The following is a 22,145-nucleotide window of genomic DNA, read 5'->3' as shown; positions in this document are numbered from 1 at the left end:
ATCGGCTCAATGCTTGTACCTACAGTCTGTGGACTTCCTGAGTGTAAAAAATTACAATAGTCCAGTCTTGCAATTTTCAGAGATGAAAGAAGGAACTTCTAGAAACCTCTTTGATATGGGATTTAAATGACACTTCCTGATTAAAAATAACATCAAGATTTTTTACTTTATCTGAGATCAATTTAATCCCTTCCAGATGAAGTACAATATACTGTATTTATATCAGTCCTGCTTGGTTTGAGCTGAAATGAGCAAAGAGAATCTTTGTTATCTTTGAAAGTGTAGATGTAATAGTTCTTACGGAACACTTCCGCCCCCTGTGGTTCAAATAAGAGTACACGCGGAACTACAGACCTTTCTCCTGGGCTCAATCAGCAACAGTGAGAGGTGCCTTTATTACTCCAAGTGCTTGCATTTATATATATATATATATATATATATATATATATATATATATATATATATATATATAAAAAATATGTAGTATATATCACCATAGAACTGAAATGAAAAATGTTTTTCAAGCGAGACATCCAAACCCTCCTGATTCAAAAAACAAGAATCGTTGCATCATAGCGCCAGGACTGACAGGAGCGCAAACAACGTGCTGTCGTCATAGACATCGGACGCCCCCTATATCTCAACCAATCAGAGCCGCTCTCTGCATGCCACTAAGCGCTGATTGGTTGAGAAGGACGGGCTTGACGAACGGCCCCGTTGAATAGTATTTCCCCCCCACACTATTAACCGCTATGCGCTCCCATCCCGAGTACAGTTCGCGGTGATTTCAGGAAACAACACAGCCATGGCCCAGTCGAACAAAGACGAAACCGACGATTTGTTCGCCGGCTTCCGCACGGCTTTTAAATCTTTCGCCACAGATGCCATACACATCGGCCAGGAGCCGGAGCAGTGGACATCAATGGCTGTAGTGCCGCCGATTTCGCTGTCAACCACCTTCAAACAGCTCTCCCCGGGAAACCACGCTGTAAGTAGCCGGTTAGGAGTCGGTTATTTAAGCCGGAAGGACACGTGGAAGATTCCCATGTTACAGAATCAGCCAATAATTGATCTGTTTACATAAGGCTGTTTTACGCATTAAACATGTTAGATCTGGACTCTAACCTCAGAGCCTTTTTAAACATTGATTTATTGTATTAGAGTGTGCTTCTTGAACCAGAGATATAAACATGCATTAAAGCTATGATCTATATTTTTTATCTATTTCAAACGGTAAATTTAGACAGTTAAACCTTTGTAATTGTTTCAATAATGTTTAAAAGGCTATTTTCTCATTTACTAAGTGTTGTGATCACTGCTTTACAGCTCATGTAAAGCCAAAATGATGGTCCAAAAAACCTAAATCTATAGAAGAAATCAAGCACCCAGCTTTACAACCAACAACTCTATTCACTATTAAAAATGTAAGCTTCTTCCTGCACTAAGAAGCTAAATATATTCCTGTACCAATAATGCATGGTGGTGGTCACATCATGATGGTCTGCTTTGCTGCCAGTGGATTAAACAAAGTGTTTGAATAGTTTATTAGCCTCTACTTAATAAGACTGTTTGGACAAACCCAAATAGACATTAAAACTGCTGTTGGAATAGAAAATAATTATATATAAATATAATATATTATAAACAGCTATACTCTCTGCCACTCTTTTATGCCTCCTAATAAGTTGCATAGTGACTGAGTCTTGCTTTATATTAAAGTTTTTATAAGTGCTTGAAATATCTCAAGCTGTTTAGTGAATCTATTTTTTATGTTTGATTTCAGAAATACACTATTTGTCTTTATATTTATGGAGAAGCATTTATAGTCTAAGAGATAAGAGTGTTTATTTATATATAGCCAGCTGTCAAGCTACCACACTATCATTATTTAAGTTCCTTTTTCAAACTAATAAGATCAGTTTTCTTACTGGATTCACTATATTTATCCATAGGGTTTATCTTACCATGCTGAGTATGTATGTATATAGGCTATTATGTTCTCTTTAAATTGTTACTGCACAGGGAGCCTTTATAAAGGAGCATGTTAACAATCTCATTTGTCCCAATAACTTCTTTGTAATTGTCCTGCAGATTTCCTACACCATCTGTTATCAGTCAGATCTGTTAGTCAAGTGTATGACTGAAGGTTTCTGCAAATCTTTATGCATTCCTTTTATCAGCAACAATACACACATTTACTTGCTGTTTTCTGTTAATGATTACATGGCTTGTTATATGGAAACTTAATTTTCACACCACAAGTTAGGTATTGAGCTTTTGCATTAAAGAAGCACATAAAATAGCTTTCCGTACGGGGAGATTATTACAGTTCTCGTTAACTCTTGTTGGACAGGTCAAGGAATAAAGGTCTGCAGAATGTTATCAGCAAAAACAGAACTTTCCATTCAATTGATATTGTAAATGTTACACACCAAACACATTCCCAGTTAGTCTGCAAATTCAACTACGGTAACTTTTCTTGTGTTAAAACGTGCCTCCAGAGACTCCCTCATTAGCCTGAATCCTTCTATTAATCAAAAACAGCTCCTAGTACGGTAGGTAAAGTAATCTTATTTTTTTTTTTGGTGGTGTTTCTAAAGAAAAGGTCTCTTTTCTCAGAATTGGTAAATGATTGGTGCAAACTAAACAAGGCCTTATAGATATAGGGAAGCATTTCTGCATACAGTTTGTTGTAGATAAAGCTGATAGAGTATTTCTATGTTACAGATGGTGTTTCTCACTTACAGCCACCAATATATTCCCTGAGGATCTACTATAGGCAACCATTTAGAAATACCAGCTGCTGAAATAGTGGAGCTACAATACTAGCCTCAGTACATTTTTTTTTATTTATTTAAAATGTACTCACCATTTAATTGTGATGTTTTTGTCATTGCATGTTCAATGTACAAGTTTCTAGCAATCTAATTATTCCCCTTTTCTTTGCAAAGGGCTTTGAGTACAGTCGGAGTGGAAACCCTACCAGAAACTGTCTGGAGAAGGCTGTGGCAGCGCTGGATGGAGCAAAATACTGTAAGTAACCTGATTATTTAATCACTGCTGCACTTTATGCAATGTAAATGTTCATTTGCTGTTTGAAAAGTGGTGCTAATGGAAATTTAGTTTTGTATAAAGTCTGTATACAAAATCACAACAAAGGTTGTCTAAGTCATTATAAGTCAACAGATTCTGAACTTTCTTATCGGCATTGGAAAAGTTTCCTCTTTGTTTCTATTTACAATAAGAAAGAGGTCAGGGTTGGAAAGACATAAATGCTGATGAAGATTCTCAGTCTTCCAGGTCATAGTCATTCAGTAAAAGTTTTTAAAAAAATCCACCGGACTTGGTTTCCAAAGGTTTGAAGACAGTTCGCTTCCCCTCCAGGAAGCTTTCTCAGACATTTGAATTGAGAAAGCTTCCTGGAGGGGAAGCGAAACGTCTTTAAACCTTTGGAAACCAAGTCCGGTGGATTGTTTTTTAAACTTTTACGGAGAGAAAGACATAAATATAATAATCATTCTCCCCTGTTAGCTCCGTCTTCATCCACAATGGAACGCTGCAGTAGTCGCATTATTGCAGCAGTAGATCTTGGCAACAAGGAGCCACAGAGATTAAATTTGCCGATCCTCAAACCAGACCGCTTCAGGCATCTGGCCACACCTAGAAAACATGTGTGTGAAAGTTATAAACAGGACCTCCCCAGAACTAGCATAAAACAGGGAAATGTCCAGAAACCTTGAAAATTTAGACTAGGATAAAAAATCCCCAACAAAACTATAGAGCAGACCTCTTTTGACTACTTGATTTGCATTGTGCCCCAACCCCACAGGCCTTGCCTTTGCTTCAGGAATTGCAGCCACATTGACCATCACCCATATGCTGAAGAAGGGAGACGGAATCGTCTGCATGGATGATGTATACGGAGGTGAGATGCAACTTTGGGATGCTTGTGTGCGTACATCTGCCATGATGCTGGGAATCTAATGGCTGTGCTTGTTCACTGTAAAGGCACCAACCGATACTTCCAAAGAGTTGCATCTGGATTTGGGCTGGAGACTACCTTTGCTGATTGTACGAAACCTGAGCTGCTGAAGGCTGCCCTGAAACCCAACACCAAAGTAGGTCAAGGATAGATGCAATAAAAAAGAGGATAACTTGCTGTTCTTTAAAATAAAAAATCAAAATTACGGTATCTATATTAATTTATGTCGGTTTTTGTTGTGTTTTTTTTCGCTGATTCAGTGAGTATTAATCAGTACTTAGCATTGTCACCATTAATTTAACCCTAATGTTTATTTTATCTGAGTGTGTTCTGCAATGATGTGCGCTCTTTTCTTAGCTGGTGTGGCTGGAGACTCCAACCAACCCCATGATGAAGGTGGTGGACATCAGAGCCTGCTCCCAGTTGGTGCACGAGCACAACAAAGACATTGTAGTGGTTGTTGACAACACCTTCATGTCGGCTTATTTCCAGGTTTTTATGATTTCCTGCAATCAGATTTCTGTGGATATATCAAGGATCGCTCAATGAGTAACTTGTTTGTTTTTTAACCCTTAGCGCCCTTTGGCTTTGGGAGCTGATATCTGTATGTACTCAGCCACCAAATACATGAACGGTAGGTCATAGACATTGCCTCTATTTAATATCAGAGCTTTTTGTTATTACAAATTGGTAAATATTTTGGACTAGCAGTTGGATAAGGTAGTTAAACAACAAACTGTATAATCGCAGTGCTGTAACATTATCCTTGTTATTCATACTCAGAAATGCTTTGATACTCAAACGTATCCGGATACATAGGGACGGTATCGATACTAAATACAAGTATTTTTTGCATGTTTTTGCTATTGTTAATAGGATGTTTCCAGTTTATTTACAGATTATAATGGTAATTTCTCAAGTATTGTCAAATTGTGTTGTATTTAGGTTTTTATTTCCATTTGTTACTACACTTTTTTAACCAAGAGAATCTGTTGAGAAAGCACGTTCCATTTTGAGATTGAAAAAAGTTAGTTTTTCATGATAATGTGTTTTTATGCCTGTAATTATTTGGGATTTGTTTTTATTCCTGTGGTATCAAAGATGGTATCAAATATTTTCCTGGGTATCAATATCAAGTTTCAAATTTTATTGTGACAACCCTACAGGCTCTGATTGGCCCTGCTTGTTTTGAACAGCAAAAAAATTCAAACCATGGAAATGTCAAAATTGTTAAGGTTAAAACAAACAGAGGCTGCATTTTTTGTTATATTCGAATCACTAATGGAGTTGAACAGAATAGTTTTTCTGTAAGTTTCATATGTCAACAACATGCTAAAGCAGTCCAAAATGACCAAACCTGACTGAAAAGACAGAATTTATTCAATGTGTGCAATCAGTCCAAGGAAAAAAACCTCTGGTAAACATTGAAAATAAATCCAAGCCTCAAAAGCTTCAATTTTAGTTTATTTCATTTGTTAACACATCTATTTTGAAGAGAAAGACTAAATTTATGCTGGTAAAGAAGATGTCACACCGGCATTTGTAAATATTCCCAGTAAGCCAGGACCATTCCTAAGTAAACAGGAAATAAGAAAGGGAAAGTCAACACAAACATATCAGCCACAGTGATGTAACTGTTTTCATTAGGATACAGAACAGCCTTTAGTTTTTAAAACAGAACTGACTTATTGCTGATCGTTATTCTCCGTTTAGTTTTAAAGACTTTTATGCCCTACTGTGCTAAATAGACCAAATAAGACCCAAATCAGGTTGTTAAATAAAACTGAAAATGCTGCATTTGTAAAAGTTTGGAATATATTAACCTTTTACTTGCTTTTATTACATTTTTGAAATAGAGATATAGGGAAAAAAATCACATCTTACTTCCTGTTCTAAAATCCTGTGTTGAATTGGCAGGTCACAGTGATGTGGTGATGGGTCTGGTGTCTGTCAACCGGGAGGATCTGAATGAACGACTGAGGTTTTTGCAAAACGGTGAGAGTATTGAGTATTATGATAAAGTTATGCTTAAATGCTTCTTATTCTGCTTATGTCATGCCTTTTTTTATCTGCAGTTATACATGAACACAGTGATCAAACATAAAAAATTATTAGGAACTATGTTGGTTAATCTAAACACTATAGCTATTGCTGTATTTTTTTCTTTAAAACCATCCTCTGTCTATTAAGGTTTTGGTGAAGTTACTTGTTGAACCTCTCTTGCTTTCATTCAGCAAACAACCAAGAGATATTTCTGAGGTCAAAGTCCTTCACCAAACTAAACCTTTTCATTGTTAGGCTATTGTTCTGTTTGCCTAATCTAGCTCTTTCGGAAGCTTTGTCATTAACCTCCCATTTATTTTCTGCCTGTGATCAGCTATCGGCGGTGTACCGTCTCCCTTCGACTGTTACCTCTGTAACCGTGGCTTGAAGACCCTACACCTGCGCATGGAGCAGCACTTTAAAAATGGCATGGCGGCAGCTAGGTTTCTGGAGGCTGATCCCAGGGTGGAGAAGGTCATTTTCCCAGGTGAATTCCTGTAGCGAGAACCATACTTGATTAGACATGCCCTGATTACAGGGAACTGTTTGAAAGGTATTAAAGAAGCAGCTTAAGAGCAGAAGGCTGTTTAGAAATGCGTCAAATGGGCGTGTTTATACCACAAACCCATGAGAAAGGGTTTTTGCTGTAAATTAATTTTGTAAGCGTTTGTTTAACAGCGGTTGCAATGATGTGTAGCTGGCATTTTCATAAAGTCTGGCTCACAATGATAAGTGCTTTGATGTTCTCACACAAACTGCGGTAACCTTGTGTAATCAGCTCTGGCGGCTCCACTTCATGATCTTCATGCCAGTACACTCTGACTATGACCTTTCATCTTTTTATGCAACTGTAGGTTTGATAACAATTGCATAGTGTCCAATATCAAGGTGCTTATGCCTTTATGCCCTCAGTGAATCATATATTTATGATTCTCCTGTTGTCTGTACTTCTGTGGATTCGGTGTTTTTAAAGCAACAGTATATAACTTTTAGCCACACACAGTTTTTTTTCATTGATAGTAATGAAAACCAAGAACTGTTAGTTTTTATCAATTCTTTATGTATTATTCTTATCCCCATTTACAGCCAGCTTTTATGACATTTCAGTTTTCTGGGTTTACTTTAATACTTCCGAACTTGGATGACTATCACTGATGGAACAATGGAATCCAGATAAGGATTTGAGAAATTTCGTTGCACCCCTGTGGAGCAATGACAAATAAAGAATTCTGATAAGGATGAGGGACAATGTCCAGCCATCAGTTTGTGACCTTAAGCTCAAGCGCACTGGTGTTATGGGGAAGAACAAAGATACATAGAGTGTCAAAAAGTCCAACTCTGAATGGCTCGAAAGAAACAGAATCAAAGATTTAGAGTGGCCTTGTCCAAGTCTTGACTTAAATCCATTTGTTGTAGTGTGGCCTTAAAGGATTCTCATCTTGGTATAATAAAATAAAATAAAAGCTGCTCCATTAAAATGATTCTGTAAAGAGCAGTGAGCCAAAATTCTTACACGCTGATGTAAGAGACTTGCTTTCAGTTACTGCAAACTCCTGATGTCAGCTGTTGCTGCCAGGCTGATTTTGGTTTCTCTCCATTTAAATGAGAGAAGAAAAAAAACGTGTTGAAACTGAAGCTCAAGTTCTCCTACTTGATGACAGGGCCAGTAACGCTGTACAACAGCCCCCTCTAGTGCTGCAGATAGGACGTTCGCACACCTCGGTGCGATGAGTTTTAACAGCATGGGGTTCATGTTTACACAGCACATCCCTTATGTATATGAGCAAATAAGGAGGTAAATGTTACTGCAGCTGTTACACTCACTGTGCGGAAAGGCGCTTGGAAGAAAGCCAAGATGTCAGTCAAAGGGCCGAAGCTGTCATAAAAATGAGCCCATCCTCCGTAATTTGATCATAACGGCTGCACATTTGAGCAAAGCACCCTGCCACTCTTGGATATCCTGGCAAGAACCCTGCAATGATGACAAGTGGTACGCAAGTCTTCATTTAAACTAAAGGGCACACAGATTTTTCTTGCACAGATGCAAGAAAAAAGTGTGACTATCTGCCAAATATCGGGTATCTGATGTGTCGGTCTGTAGAAACCGGGGAGATACAGTGAACTTAACTCTGACAGTGATTTACTAGAGGGGACAGTACAGCTAGGAACACAAGTATGGAGTTGTGTCTATCAGTTCATCTGATCCGTTTAAGTAGAAGCATCCAAGCATTGTTACAGGTTATTTAGGACTCAGTTTAAAACAAGAAGTCGATTAAAAAACATCCTTTTTCCTTTACAGGGATATTATATGGTTTTAATGGCTATTTTATCATGTTTTTTCTTCTCATTTTAGGCCTCCCATCCCACCCGCAGTATGAGGTGATGAAGAAACAATGCACAGGGTGTCCAGGGATGATTACCTTCTACATTAAGGGAAAACTCGAGCACGCCACCACCTTCCTCAGCAACCTTAAAGTAATATATAGAGGATTTTTTTCAAACTGGATTGGGTGGAAAGGAATAAAATGCTTGTGAGTGTGGAAGAGGTCCAAGACATATGAAATCAGCAATTCTAATGAGAATTAAGTCATCATTTAAAGTATTATCTCTTTAGATAGAGTTAATCTTAATCAGCATGGGAGCTAATCTCATTATTGTATAGCATGTAAACACAGATGTTCTTACAAAAAATGCAATTTAATTGTGCTTTGAATTATGCACTTTGTTTAGCATTTTCTTAATTATGGAGGAAATTTCATTATAGTATTTTCTGCTTAAGGTTAAGCACCATGTATCTTTTTTTATCTGTTTGTAGATGCTTTAAATATATGCTTCTATGGTGCATTCCACTTCATGTCTGTTTGTTTTCAGATGTTTGCAGTTGCAGAAAGCCTTGGTGGTTATGAAAGTTTAGCTGAACACCCGTAAGTATCCCCTGGTTTTGGTCTTAAATATAAATTTTAATAGATTGTAGTGTTAAGCATTTATAGTGGAAGATAAACTGCAGTTGGGAATTATGTCACAAGAGGGCAGCAGATATAAAGAAATAAAAAATCTTTGCCTTCACAGTTCTGTTTTCATTCAGAACCACTGGATCAGTTTTGTTGTTGTTGCTTTATCCAGCTTGTGTGCCGCTAACCAAGGGCGTAGGTTTGATTTGAACTTCGGTGGGGACACTATTGGTCGGGTGTCATTGGTGCTGCAATATGCGTGCCCTTTTTTATGCCCGATGTGAGCATCCGTACTGATAAGACGAATTCATTGTTAAAAGAGAAAAGCATCATTTTGCTACATTAATAAAATTTTTATAAGCACTACACTCATTAGATGCTGTTTATCAATGTTTGAAGTATCACCGGCTCTGATGAATGTGGAATTAGGACTGTTTTCCACTTTGTAAATGGATTCATTTGCATGACTAAGAGAGAAGGTAAATACAGTATTTTCTTTTGAAGATATACAATTGTGCAGAGTTAAACCCCACTCTTATATTTTACCTACTATTCTCTCTCTGTATCAAGCAAAATAATACATTCATTAAAATATTAACTTCACTATAAACGTTGAACATCTGGGCTGTAGTTACTCTGTGTAGCCCATTTCATGTATTTTATCTGGGGCTGAAAAAAATGAATCAAATTAATTGATTATTTCAATAATCGTCAACTAATTTAGTATGTGATTAATCATTAACTGGAGAATGGAGACTATAAAACATAATATAAATGTAAAATGTCCCTTTCCCCTACAGAGCAATCCACTTAGATCAGTAATTATACCAAAATTGTAAAAATACAATATATATATATATATATATATATATATATATACACACACATATATATACATATATATAAAATGTTTTGTCTGTCAATATTCTCCATCCAGAACTCCTCGTGTGGAAATACTTTAGTTTCACCTGGTTTATTTAGACATCACCTGAAGCACTGAAGGGCCAGCTGCTTCACCTACAAGCTGCCCTGCGTCATTATTACTGGATATCTGTGTTTCCTATAATCATATAATGTATAAGTGCAATTTTAATAGTAAATGATTAAATGTAACACAAGCTTTTATCATTGTCCTATATTGCTTACTGTCTGACTGTTTAAATAGCTCCTTACTGTATGTCTATTTTCTTTTTTAGTGGCATCATCTACAAACACAACACTAAGAATGAGCCTAATTGTACCGTATTCAAATATAAAATAATTTTTAACAATTATAAAAGACAATATAACACTATCTTATCTGTAATTTAACATTATCCAAAATAAACAGCCAGATTCAAGCATTTTTACCAGACATTAATGTTTGTACTAATTTACTTATAGACTGTGTGGAAATCTATGTAAGATAAAATCAATGTTTATATTCTTCCTTTGTTTGTTCTTGTCTTTATCCTATTTCTAGCAGTATAAATAGTCAATAAAATAGAACTATTATTATGTGGAACCCTAATTATGCTTTTTAAACGAAAAACAGCAGATGTTTAGACGCCATTTCTTGTTGTTGTACTGTATAAGAGAAATAACACCTGCTAATAATTATACCTGAACTTTCTCAAAGAGTCATAAAAAAATGAAAACAGTAATAGCAACTAAATATCGGTAAAAAGGAAACACTCACTTTTTCTTTTTTAGTTGGCTGTGGCTAAGAATCAGAAATGTTGATGGCTTGCAGCCTTTATTTGCCCATTTTGTGTCTTCAGAACTCCTGGCTGACTCAGAATATTTCGCTTTTTAAAAGAAAAAAAAAGGTTTTTGTGTACATGATATTCATTTTTTTTAATTGGGACTAGTTTTGTAGCCTAATATTTATTGTAGTAACCACTGCATTCTAGTGTGAATAAATTTTCAATTTTGTGCTCCAAGCACACCAGGACTAGAAAACAGCCAATCAGAGAGAGAGAAGGCGGAACCTAAGGCAGAACAACCAATGAGAGTGGAGTTAAACAGCGCAGCACAGTTGCATGCGCTGCTGCATGAAAGGGACAGGAGAAACCAGGCAGAGGAGCTGCGAGAGTTATAAACATGTTGCTCACATCCAATTATTGGTAGGGACAATTAGGTCGGTTCAAAATTTTGGTAGGGACATGTCCCTATGGTCCCTATGCAAACCTACGCCCATGCCGCTAACACTGCTTTCTATTTGATCCCAGAGCAATCATGACCCATGCATCGGTGCCTGAGAAGGAGAGGGCTACTCTGGGGATCAGTGACACACTGATCCGACTCTCAGTGGGACTGGAGGACGCAGCTGACATCATTGAAGACCTTGACCAGGCTCTGAACGCTGCCGTAAGTATCAGTTGCCATGAAAACACCAGAAAGTCCTCAGTTTCATTGTTCAGTTCTATTAGATTTCCCAAAGTGTCTAAAGCTTAAATAGTCTCCTCCTGGGTCGAAGCTAGAAATCAAGTAGCAGGATGCAGTACAGCAAAAATACAGTTGGCTGTTGTTACCTTTGCATTTTCTATATGCAATAAGCATTTAACACCCAATTTATTGTAAAGAACTTCCACTTTTAGATACCATTTGTGCTGACTTATGTTAGTGAATAGTTAGTTACTATTGTGAATATAGAGTGATAAATTTTAGCGAGACACTATAAAACCTGAGAAGCCAAATCACCTAATGAGAGCAAGTATAAAACTGTTTACTTGAGAGGCAGACTTAACTGACTCATATCAAACTAACAATTTGCAGTAAAAAGGCTGCGGTGTATTAATTTACATAAAATAATGTACAATACTACTCATATCTTCAGACATTTGGTCATAGTACGAATCTTCAGTCTGCTTAGAGAGTGACAGCGCTGTATTTATTTATTTTATTTTTATTAAACCTTTATTTTACCAGGAAGTCCCTTGAGATAAAATCTCTTTTTCAAGTGAGACCTGGCCAAGAGGCAGCAGTACAGTAAGACATATAAGAACACAGGACAACATAATAAAATCAATCATAAACTAGACGCTAGAATAACAGGTACAATTCTCTGTGCAAGCGGTTTTCAATAGTGATTTAAAATGTAGGTTTGGGGGAGCAGCTCAAAGAGGGTGTCAGTATTATTTTCTAAAGATCCTCTATGGGCACCAAAATTTGAAAATTACTTAGTTCTGCTTAAATTTTTTTAATTTGCAAGAGTTAGAACATTATTAGATTATTGAATTTATGACATAAAGAATTGTTCACATGACTGTGTTAAGAGCAGGTATTGGTTGCTAAAATGTATCCAAGCGGTCTCTTTCTCCATCCATCAATCCATCCATCCATCCATCCATCCATCCATCCATCCATCCATCCATCCATCCATCCATCCATCCATCCATCCATCCATCCATCCATCCATCCATCCATTTCTTATTAACTTAAGTTTAATCGGTTAATAGAGAGAGATTTATTGTTACATATTTTCAGGAATGTAGTTATAATAATATTTTGGATGGTTTTAGTAATTTCTTTACTTTTGTATGTGCAAGCACTTTGTCTTAAGAAAAAAGGTTAGAAGCCCCTGGTGTATTAAGTGTCATTTAGTGCAAAGAAGTCGTAAAAATGAAGAAAAATCAGGTAATAACATGTTGGGAATATTTACAGAAAGACGGTCGTGGAGGAATAATAAATCATAGCTGTGTTAGGTGTGCAAAAAATCTGTGCTTTACTCTGTGTTGCATCCAGTGCAATATATGTCGAAAGACACTCCTCATTCTCCTCATAAAAACTGCTAGATTAATAGTGTGAAAGCTGCAGGCATTCTGACTATAATGCCCCTCTTTCTACACTTTTTGGACCTCTACCCCTGCTGCAGTTTCTGTGCTATTTCAGCCATTCCAGTTTATAGTTATTCTGCTACCACAGGGCATGGGCCACTGCCAGTTTTACACTTTTTAAATGATCTCACTTTTTAAAATCCCCTTAAAATGAATGGTGTTGTAAAACCTTTAAATGCTTTTATAGCTCGCTCATTGCTGAATCCCACATAATGCTGCATACTTCCACCCAGAAACGCATTAATTTGCAGATGATGACAAAGCCTTGGGTTATTCCCAAATGATTCGGCTTCTTATTGTCTTCCTCCGTTTCCATCAAATCCCTGTTAAAGGCAATTGTATTTCTGGGCTCAGAGTCAATAACTGAACCAATCGAATGACCCCCTCCTAGCTCTGCCTCTTCATAGTCCCTGATAGTAGGTTGCTAAACATGCTTTTTTTTTTCCACAGTTGGGGTGAATCTTGGGACCCCAAATGACAAAGTGTTGAAAACATAATAATCTGGGTTAGACAATAACACAAACACATTGAGATGATGATAGCATTTTGCTAACAAGAACCTTCAGGCTTTCAGTTCTGTAATGCTTTATTATTGCTTTTTCTTCAAAATGTTATTTTTCAAAAGCGCTCTTTGCAGTGATGTCAGCTTATGTTATTTCATTTAAGTTTTTACTTTCTATTGAAGTTGATCTGCTTGTGGTTTTCCTTTTATTTCTGTTTAGCGATTTTTCACATTTCAGTTTGTTGTTTCTTTAGCTGCTGACCTCAACTTTTCTCCCTCAGCTGTCTGCATAAAACACACTTTATTTTCTGTTGTAGCGAATGTAATTTTTCTGATTCTTCTTAATGTTCCTTAAGTTAAAATTAGAACATCAATGCTTTTAAATTAGATCCTCAGTTAATAAAGAATGTATTTAGTTAACTATCTTCCAGGGAATGCAGGATAATATTGGTTACCAATAATTATTAGGCGATAATGGACAACTATGTCCTCAAACTGTTAAATAGATTAAAATCTCAACAATAATTAGGACCAATAATAAACTGCTTGATTCTGGAGCATTTGCTCTCCGCCCCTACTACAAGCTTCTGTCGCATGTATTGATGTCACATTACTGCACTTGCCTTAAGAACACTGAAACAACATGGCGCTATGAGACTGAGCTGTGAGAAGAGGGAGATGCTGCTTTTTATAAAAAATAATCTACTGATTGGACCTTAGTTAAACAAGAATAATGATAAATGACACATTTTTTTGCCGTAGTATTATTCCTTTTTGGCATTCTGGATTGTAAAACCACAGTTGCTGTTTTTGTGTTAAAAATCAAGGTTATTTATGAGGAGGCATTATTTCCTATTTCTCAGGAAATGCAATGTTGCCATTTCAACTTACTTCTATTCATTTTACATCCTTTCCAGATCCAATTGTTTGACAGCTTGTCAGGGGATGTTATTATTGCTGAGAATAACAACTACAATTTGATTTTGTACAGTTAAGGTTTTTTTTTTGCTATAAATAATATTGCTGCAGGTTTATTTTGGTAAAATGAAAGCTATATATATTATTAATTGGTTTACCTGTATATCTAGTGTTTTATATCAGTTATCAGCCACAAGAAACAGGAAATTATCGCTTGAGAAAAGCCATTATCATACATCCTTACTGTCTGCATCCAAGTTCATCTTGTAGACGTTATCCAAATGTTTTTTATTTTTCCCTCAATCCCTTCATGAAGTAGCTGGTTTCATAATCTCTTCTATTGCACCTCTTTCCTCAGTGATTTACTAGGATCTCCTATCAAATCCATTTAAATTAAATTGTTAATATTTTATTTTGTGGATGAGGATAATAAATCTGAGTCCCTGTGTGTTTTTATATTAAAAAAAGTAGTTAAATGAATCTCACAGTCTGTTTCTATTCATTTCAACCCATGATGGTTGATATTCTTCCGCATTAAAAGTTACCAACTGAAATTAGTGCTCTGGTTTGGATAATTCAACTCTTTTTACCAGCTACTGTGTCTTTGACCCTTTGGAGGGGATTTAATTGTCTTCAAACCTCCTGTGTGGCTTCCTTTGCTGCTCGACTGCCTGTACATCCTTTCAGCATTCAGTTAATGTAGCTGCAGCCCTTCTCTGGCAATCTGTTACAAATAGAAATGTTACAAATTGAGGCAAATATATCTCCTGACTTCTATGGTGCCAGGTAAAAGGTTCCTCTGATGAGTGAACGTCTTAATTAGATATGACTCCCGAGTCAAGTGGTCCTTATCTAAGGATCTCAAGCAGAAACCTGGAGGTTGGATAATCATGTAGAGCTCTGTAGAGGTTTGTGGAATTTATATCAGAGTTATTGTTTTCCACCTTCTCTGTGGTTTGTCCTTTCCTAATCAGTCAGTTATCGTGGAATGCCTGGCATTTCTCCTGGCAGCCCCTGTGGTTCATTAAGACAAGGTGACTGATTTTGTTGATTAGACTTTCCTGTCCTGCTCCATGGGACATTATGAGCCTTCAGATGTAACTTGATATGTCTGTCTTTAAATGTCTCTAAAATCATAAGATATTGATCTCAGTGTGTTTCCTCTTTGTCTCTGATAGCATCCGAAGAAGAATTGAAACCTCCACTTCCTGTCCTCTGGGCTGGGGTCGTAGTAGAGACGATTCTAGGAGTTCCTGAAGTCTAAACAGCTTTCATGATCAACACTTGGTATCTTGGTTCCACCTTTCTGGGAACAAAATGTTTTGAGCACAGTACAAACTATGTCATCAGTGAATAATTATTACATGATTGTTTGATGCCTTTGCTATAAAAACACTTATAACCTTATTTATCTGATACCATTTTCTTTGTTTACATATTTGTCTTTTTTTTTCTTTAAAAGCTTTATAAGGGAAAAATCCCATTTAGACCAAATCAAATGGTTTCAGTTTCTTAACTACAAAACGTGCTTTTGCAAGTGAAATCTGTATCAAAGTGTTTTGCTAAAGGTAAAGAGCAAGGAAGAAGAAATGCAGCAAAGATCTCCAATATAAATTTGTATCATGGAACAAGGTTCCGCTCATGGGTTGCACTCTATCCCACCCTGCCCCACGCAGCATTGCTATTAAAATTGGTTTTATAGTGCACACTTGTAACTTGTTTTGTTGTGAAACCTTTTTTTTTTTTATGTCACCTTAAGATCAAAGGCAGCAACTTTTACATTTACACAGGTTCCTATTGAAGCGATGCAAATCTTCATATACCCAGGAAAAGAAATGGATCTGGGTGTTTTTAGCCAATGAAAGAAGATAAAGTAATCGAATGTGCTACCAATATGAGTTACTACCTTCATTTGAGTACATTTTCTCAGCATTGACTTACTGTTAATGAGATTTTAAAGACAGCAGTTTTTTTTTTCTGTTCTCTCACGGTTGTCCTTTTGGTTAATGTGAAAAGCAAGATTTTTCCAAAATATCAAGACTCATTATTTTTTATCCATTCTTCAGTTGTTTATTGAGGGGATCCATTAAAATCTATTTGGAATAAAAGCCATTGAGTTTTTTTTTTCTTCCTACCTGACTCTCCTGACCAGTTCTATGATTAGAAGTTCAGCCTCATGAAAACATAGGTATTTCATAGAGCTTTCCCTACAGGAAGAATACGGATTGACTAGTTATGAAACATCAGTTTCCTGTCACCTTTAAAAGGGGAAATTCTTTCAAGGCAAACATGTCCAACAGTTTGCAAATCTATCTAATTCTATTTATTTACAGTGAACATCAACAATGCAAAACATATTTCATCTTAGGGTACTTAAGAGAGACAAATAAATAAAATGATACAGCACAATGGGAGAAAAGCTTTTAATCTCAGGAAAACCAGAAAACCTGTCATCGATTCTGCAGCAATTCTTCATATAGAGGGAGAGGAAAAACTCTAGCTCTGTGCAGAAAATCAGTGGATGAGCGAATGTAAACCTCTAGAAATGTCTTATAATTTAGCCATTAAATATTACTATTAATGGCATCCACATGAAGCGACTGACTAATTAGCTTCTTTTTTTAAAGACTTTGGTCAAAAGACAGCAACTTCTGTCTTGTCTGGATTTAAAACCAAAAACTTTGAAGTCATCCAGGTTTTGATGTCCTCAAGAAATGCCTGTAGTCTATGTAACGATCTAGCTTCATCAGGAACTATGGAGTATCATAAGTGAAAATCGATCAAATGCTTGTCTGATAATTTCATCAACTGGGAGCATATATAGTGAAGAGAACTGACTTTAGTACTGATCCCTGTGATACTCCACAAGTTACCCCAGAACTTGAAAAGTATTTAATTGACATGAACAACTTGGAATCTGTTGAACAAATATGACTTAAGCCAGTCTGGTGCTGGTCCCTTAATTTCTGCAGCACCTTCATACCTTAATGTGTGACTGTATCAAATCCAGCACTGTGATCTAAGATATCTTATATGTGTACTAACAACTACAGATATAAGACTATAATTTGAGGCAACAAAATACTACAAGTCACTTTAACCAGTGTTGTTTCAGTGCTATGATGAAGATTGGTTTTAGGTCTATAATTTATCAAGACATTTGGATTGACAGCAGGTTTCTTAAGTTAAAGTTTTAATTACAGCTTCCTTGAAAGCCTTCAGTATATATCCCTGTAACAGGGACAGATTAATCATATCTAAAATGTTGCTGGGAATCATAGATAGATAGAGATAGGTACTCTATTAATCCCCGGTAGGTGAAATTCACCTGCCCTATAGCAAAGATAAAATCATATAAAATAGGATAAAGAAAAATTAGACTAAAATAAATATTAATAAAGCAGTCAGTCCTTCAAGATGCATTAGACTGTATAATGGTGCTGGGACAAACAATCTTCTGTAGCTCTCTGTTCTGCTTCTCACAAAAATCAGTCTTGAACATGGCTGCTTTCCTGAGCCACTTTTTCCTGATAGTACTGTGCAATGGATGGCTCCCATTGGCCCTTATGGACTTCATTATTGCCCTAGTCCTTTTCTCCACCAGTTCCTCCATAGGGACTGCCTCTCTCCCCATCACTGCAGCACACCTCCTGATTACTTGTCTATTCTACTCCTGTCCCAGCTAGTAATGCTGTTTCCCCAGTTGAATACCGCAAACAGAACAGCGCTGGCCACCACTGACTGATAAAAGAGGAAAAGTATATCCCTACACACATCAAACAACTTAAGTCTTCTAAGGAAGTAGTCTGCTTTGCCCCTTTTTGTATGCAGCATTTCCCTGCACCGACAAGTCCAACTTATTGTCAAGGTGGACTCTGAGGTGGTATGGAGACCACCTCGATTTTGAGATCGTCCATAATGACAGGTCTATGTAAAGCTCTTCTCTTGCTAAAGTCGACAATGATCTCCTTTCTTTGGCCAGTGTTTAACACCAGCTCCTTATTCTTTCCACTGTGAGATCTCGTGGGACCCTTTTGATCTAGTATTTGTTTTGATTTTCTCTTTGTGTCACCCTGTTCCTTTCAGTTATCCCTCAAGTTATAAAATTATAAAGTTATAAATCCAATTTAAAATTTAGTTAATCGTACTTACTGTCATTATTTTGTATTTTTTTTAATGCTAGTCTACAAGCATCCTCATTCACATGTTCACCTAAATTTTCACATTATGTAATCGTAATATTTACTTACTGCATCTAAAAAATATCAAACATCTTTTCATATAAATTAAGATTTAAAATAATACAATATAATATAGAGTTGCTTTAATTATAGTGTTACTAGGTCATCAAATCAGTGTTAAGTTTGGTCTGACAAAAGGGCCGCATGTGGGGATTTTATAAGTCCAGCAGGTGTCAGTATTGAGTGACAGTATCAACATTTTGGCAGTGTGTTGAAATGCTTCACGATGCCTCATCAACCCATCACTACCAGTTTCCTATTAATGAAGGCCTTCTTTTTCAAGGGGCTATGTTCTCCAAAGGAATGCGCAGAGAAAAGGGAATAGATCTGAAATTTGTTAGTGCATTATGTGATAATGATGTGCAAAATTAAAACCTTTTATTGGGGAGAAGAACTCTATTTGATTCAGTTTAAAGGTTACTGAAAATTGGATAGTGTTGGATAGCGTTGTGAGGAAATACTTTTTTTGCCTTACCATTAATGCCAAAATAGTAGGTCCAAAGTATGAAGATGAGAATGCAGGAGTCTATGCACATTTTGAACAAAGCCAATCAAGTCTAAGATAGCATTAAAGGTTGCATTTAGGTCATCACCTTCAATGTTGACATGAATGGTAAAATCCCTGTCAATGCCTTTGTCAATATTTCAAACAAAATCATATACAAAGTCTGAAATCTGATTTAAAAATTGAGAGTAAGGGCATGGTAGATGATACAAATTTGCAAACATAAGTGTTTTTTTTTTTGTTCACAATTTGAATGGGGAAACTATGAGTTAAATGTTCAAAAGAATTGTAACTACTGTATTTATTGGCTTTGTACTAATCAATGATATATGACAGAAAGACTACCGCTCTTCACCCAAAATCTCTGGGCATGTGAAAATACAAATAGCTCCCTTCATTCATCTGAACACAACCCTCTTGCTGCAGGCAGGTTTCTGAAAGAAAACAAAATGTATTACAAACAAGTAATGAACTAACAAGCTCTATGAACAGAGAGATCTAATGTTTCACAATTCACTTTTGAGTGTTTTAACCATCTTAAGGCAACCCTGCATACTAGCCTAGCTGTTAAAAAGCAAGTATAATTATTTGTCACATTAGTTTAGGGGTAAAAATATATAGGAGCAAAAAGATAGTAGTTTGAAATACATTTATTTTCAAAACTGAATTTTAGGATCTCTAAACGTTAGTTCCACTCAACCAGGTCAAATAACGTCACTGCATTGGGTAAAGAACCATCTCTAAGCTTAGATTAGCTTGAGACTGAGCAGAGCAGATGAAAAATGTGTGAATATTGAAAAGCAAGTGACAAATCTGTAATAAAACCATTCTGTCCTTCATAAATAATTTCAGGAAGGACATTTTCAAGGTTTTTCTAAGACGTTGACAAAACCATAACATCGACATTAATGAGAGATAACATGTGCATTAAGCTTTTTAACAAACAACGGACTAACAACTAAAATATTCAATCTTCGAAGAAAGGAATCCATTTCAGTTGTATTAGGAGTCTGCAGATAACCGGCTTCCTCCCACGGTCCAAAAACATGACTGTTAGGTTAATTGGCATCTCTAAATTGTCCTTACATGTGAGTGTGTGTGTGAATGGTTGTGTGTCAGTGTTGCCCTGCGATGGACTGGCAACTTGTCCAGGTTGAACCGTGCCTTTCGCCCATAGACTGCGGAAGATAGGCGCCAATCCCAATGCAACTCTGGCAGATGAAGCAAGAGAAGATGGATAGATGGATGTTGCAGGGTCAGAGACTAGATTTCCCTGGGGGGTCTTAGGTCTGTAAGATAAAATGTGCTTGTAATGAACCAGACTCAGGACCGAATATTCAACCAAACAACCAGAAACATTCAAAAAATATACTAAAATCAGCAAAGAAATCAGGAACCAAATTAGCAGCCGGAACAGGAACCTCTGAGGAAGAGATATCAAGTTAGTGACTGGGTCGGCTCTCAATTTGATCTGAGAAAACAGAAATAAAGCCACTAGCCTTCAAAAAATGTAGGAACGAGGAAACTAAAATGTGCTAAACTCAGTGATGATGTCACTGGTAGATTGTACTTCTTTGAGGGAGAGGGTGCTGCTCACAAGAACAGATAAGGACAGGGTAGCAATCAGGAACTCACTTAGAGGCAGTCTCCATCTTGTTATCCGAGTGAAAAAACAGAACTCGGTCATTGGCAGGGACACTGTCAGAGCAAGGGGGCTAGATTCAGGTTGAGGTATCTAAAGGGAAGGCGGCAATCGATAGTGGGAGTTAAAAGGTCAGATACGTGTTCAGAAATCAGAAAGCTTAGAGTAGGCTTGAGAGGGCAATGCAAAGGTGTGAATCCCATGAGGCAAATGCAAGGTCAGGATGACGCAATCAGGTATGGAAGGACTGCTAGACATCTAATCGCCTTTTAATTAATCTGGCAACGGTAACCTGTTTAAGGGTGTGGTTAAATAGGCAGGATAGCAGGTGGTATGCATAATTATTGATGCGAAGGGGAGGAGCTACATGTCATGATGTTACAAAGTTCAGACCCAAATGCAGAAAACCGAACAGAGAGACCAGGGAAAAGGTTGAACAGGTTTTATTGAAGAAGTTAAACAGAGGGAGAAGTGTTGCTCTGAACACTGCTCAACCGAAACTGTAAAGTGAGGGGAAGACACAGCGGTTAGTTCAGGCTCAGTGGGGAAGTTGACTCGTGAACTTGGAGAAGAGGATTAGGTAGCCGACTCATGTTTCCAGAGAAGTTGTTGAATCCTTGACTCCTGTCTGTGTGCCGCGGTTCCAGTGTTTGTCTGATTCGGTGGAGGGCGGAACAGCGTTTACCCAGAATGCTGTTGATACTTGGTGAACGGAGAAAACTGACTGCCACTCAGATTTCCTGCGGTACTTGAACAGGTCGTAGTGGAGAAATATCCCTTTCTCAGTGAGAAGCTCAAACGATCTCTTGGGGAAAGTGGATCCAAACATCCTGTTTGAACCCCAGCTCAGTTTGAAGCTCAGTTGATCCTTCCAGGGAGTGAAGGTCTGTGAAATCCAGTTTGCAGGATGACCTTCTGCCGAGACGCAAAGACAAAAACAAAGGTAAACTCATGTTGACAAACAGCTTAGCTTGACTCAGCAAAAAACTCAGCTTGGCTAGAGTACCCTAAACTGGCAAACACTCTGGCATCGAAGTAGTGGCAGTCAGCAGCTTAAGAACACTCCGTTTAACGAGGAAACCATCAGCAGGTGTGTGAGGAGGCGGACCAGAATCAGGCGCCTCCTGGTGGATGAAGGGAGACAAACACAGAAACACAGACACAAAAACAAGAGTCCTGAGACTACACAGGTGGGAAGAATGAGTGATAATGATGACAGGAGCAGAGAGGGATTTGAAGAAACCATGTAGAAAGACTAATGGTTTGCCTCAAAGCGATTCTGGCAAACTGTCCAGTGCCCCAAAAAGAGAAAGCAGTACTTTGCTGACACCATTTTCAATGGAAGTATGGAGCTAACTCTGAAAGGGGACATTGTTGGATGGTGGAAGGAATACTCCCCTTAATAAGGCTGAAACACCTTCTGTGGCGGAAGATCATACGGGGTGTTCGGGGCCAGATTTGCTCTGCTCTTTCCACACCCACCAGCATAGCCCCCAATCTGTTTACTCTAGGCTGCATAGTGAAGATACTGCTGAATCAGACT

The 22,145-nt window shown here is 37.3% G+C and overlaps 1 protein-coding gene across 1 annotated transcript; it reads left to right on the top strand.

The window, feature by feature from the left end:
- Window positions 1–720: 720 nt before the first annotated feature.
- On the top strand, window positions 721–15,920 carry cth (cystathionase (cystathionine gamma-lyase)). Its single transcript, XM_038301700.1, has 12 exons — window positions 721–988; window positions 2,952–3,033; window positions 3,830–3,925; window positions 4,009–4,118; window positions 4,340–4,474; window positions 4,559–4,616; window positions 5,900–5,977; window positions 6,360–6,512; window positions 8,379–8,500; window positions 8,897–8,949; window positions 11,187–11,325; window positions 15,393–15,920. The coding sequence occupies exons 1-12, from the start codon at window positions 806–808 to the stop codon at window positions 15,408–15,410; spliced, it is 1,227 nt and encodes a 408-aa protein (XP_038157628.1). The 5' UTR covers window positions 721–805; the 3' UTR covers window positions 15,411–15,920.
- The last annotated feature ends 6,225 nt before the right edge of the window (window positions 15,921–22,145 follow it).

This window comes from Cyprinodon tularosa, unplaced genomic scaffold (genome assembly GCF_016077235.1).
Source record: "Cyprinodon tularosa strain WSP-4 unplaced genomic scaffold, ASM1607723v1 ctg471, whole genome shotgun sequence".
Lineage (NCBI taxonomy): Eukaryota > Metazoa > Chordata > Actinopteri > Cyprinodontiformes > Cyprinodontidae > Cyprinodon > Cyprinodon tularosa.
The sequence above is the reverse complement of the archived record's forward strand: the minus strand, read 5'-3'. Positions and strand labels throughout refer to the sequence as shown.

What these genes read in the sequence shown, in the direction of transcription:
- cth (XM_038301700.1), top strand. Translation starts at nt 806, where the DNA reads ATGGCCCAGTCGAACAAAGACGAAACCGACGATTTGTTCGCCGGCTTC. An exon ending in CCTTCCTCAGCAACCTTAAA is followed by an intron (nt 8,501 to 8,896) that starts GTAATATATAGA and finishes GTTTGTTTTCAG; the next exon opens with ATGTTTGCAGTTGCAGAAAG. An exon ending in GAAAGTTTAGCTGAACACCC is followed by an intron (nt 8,950 to 11,186) that starts GTAAGTATCCCC and finishes ATTTGATCCCAG; the next exon opens with AGCAATCATGACCCATGCAT.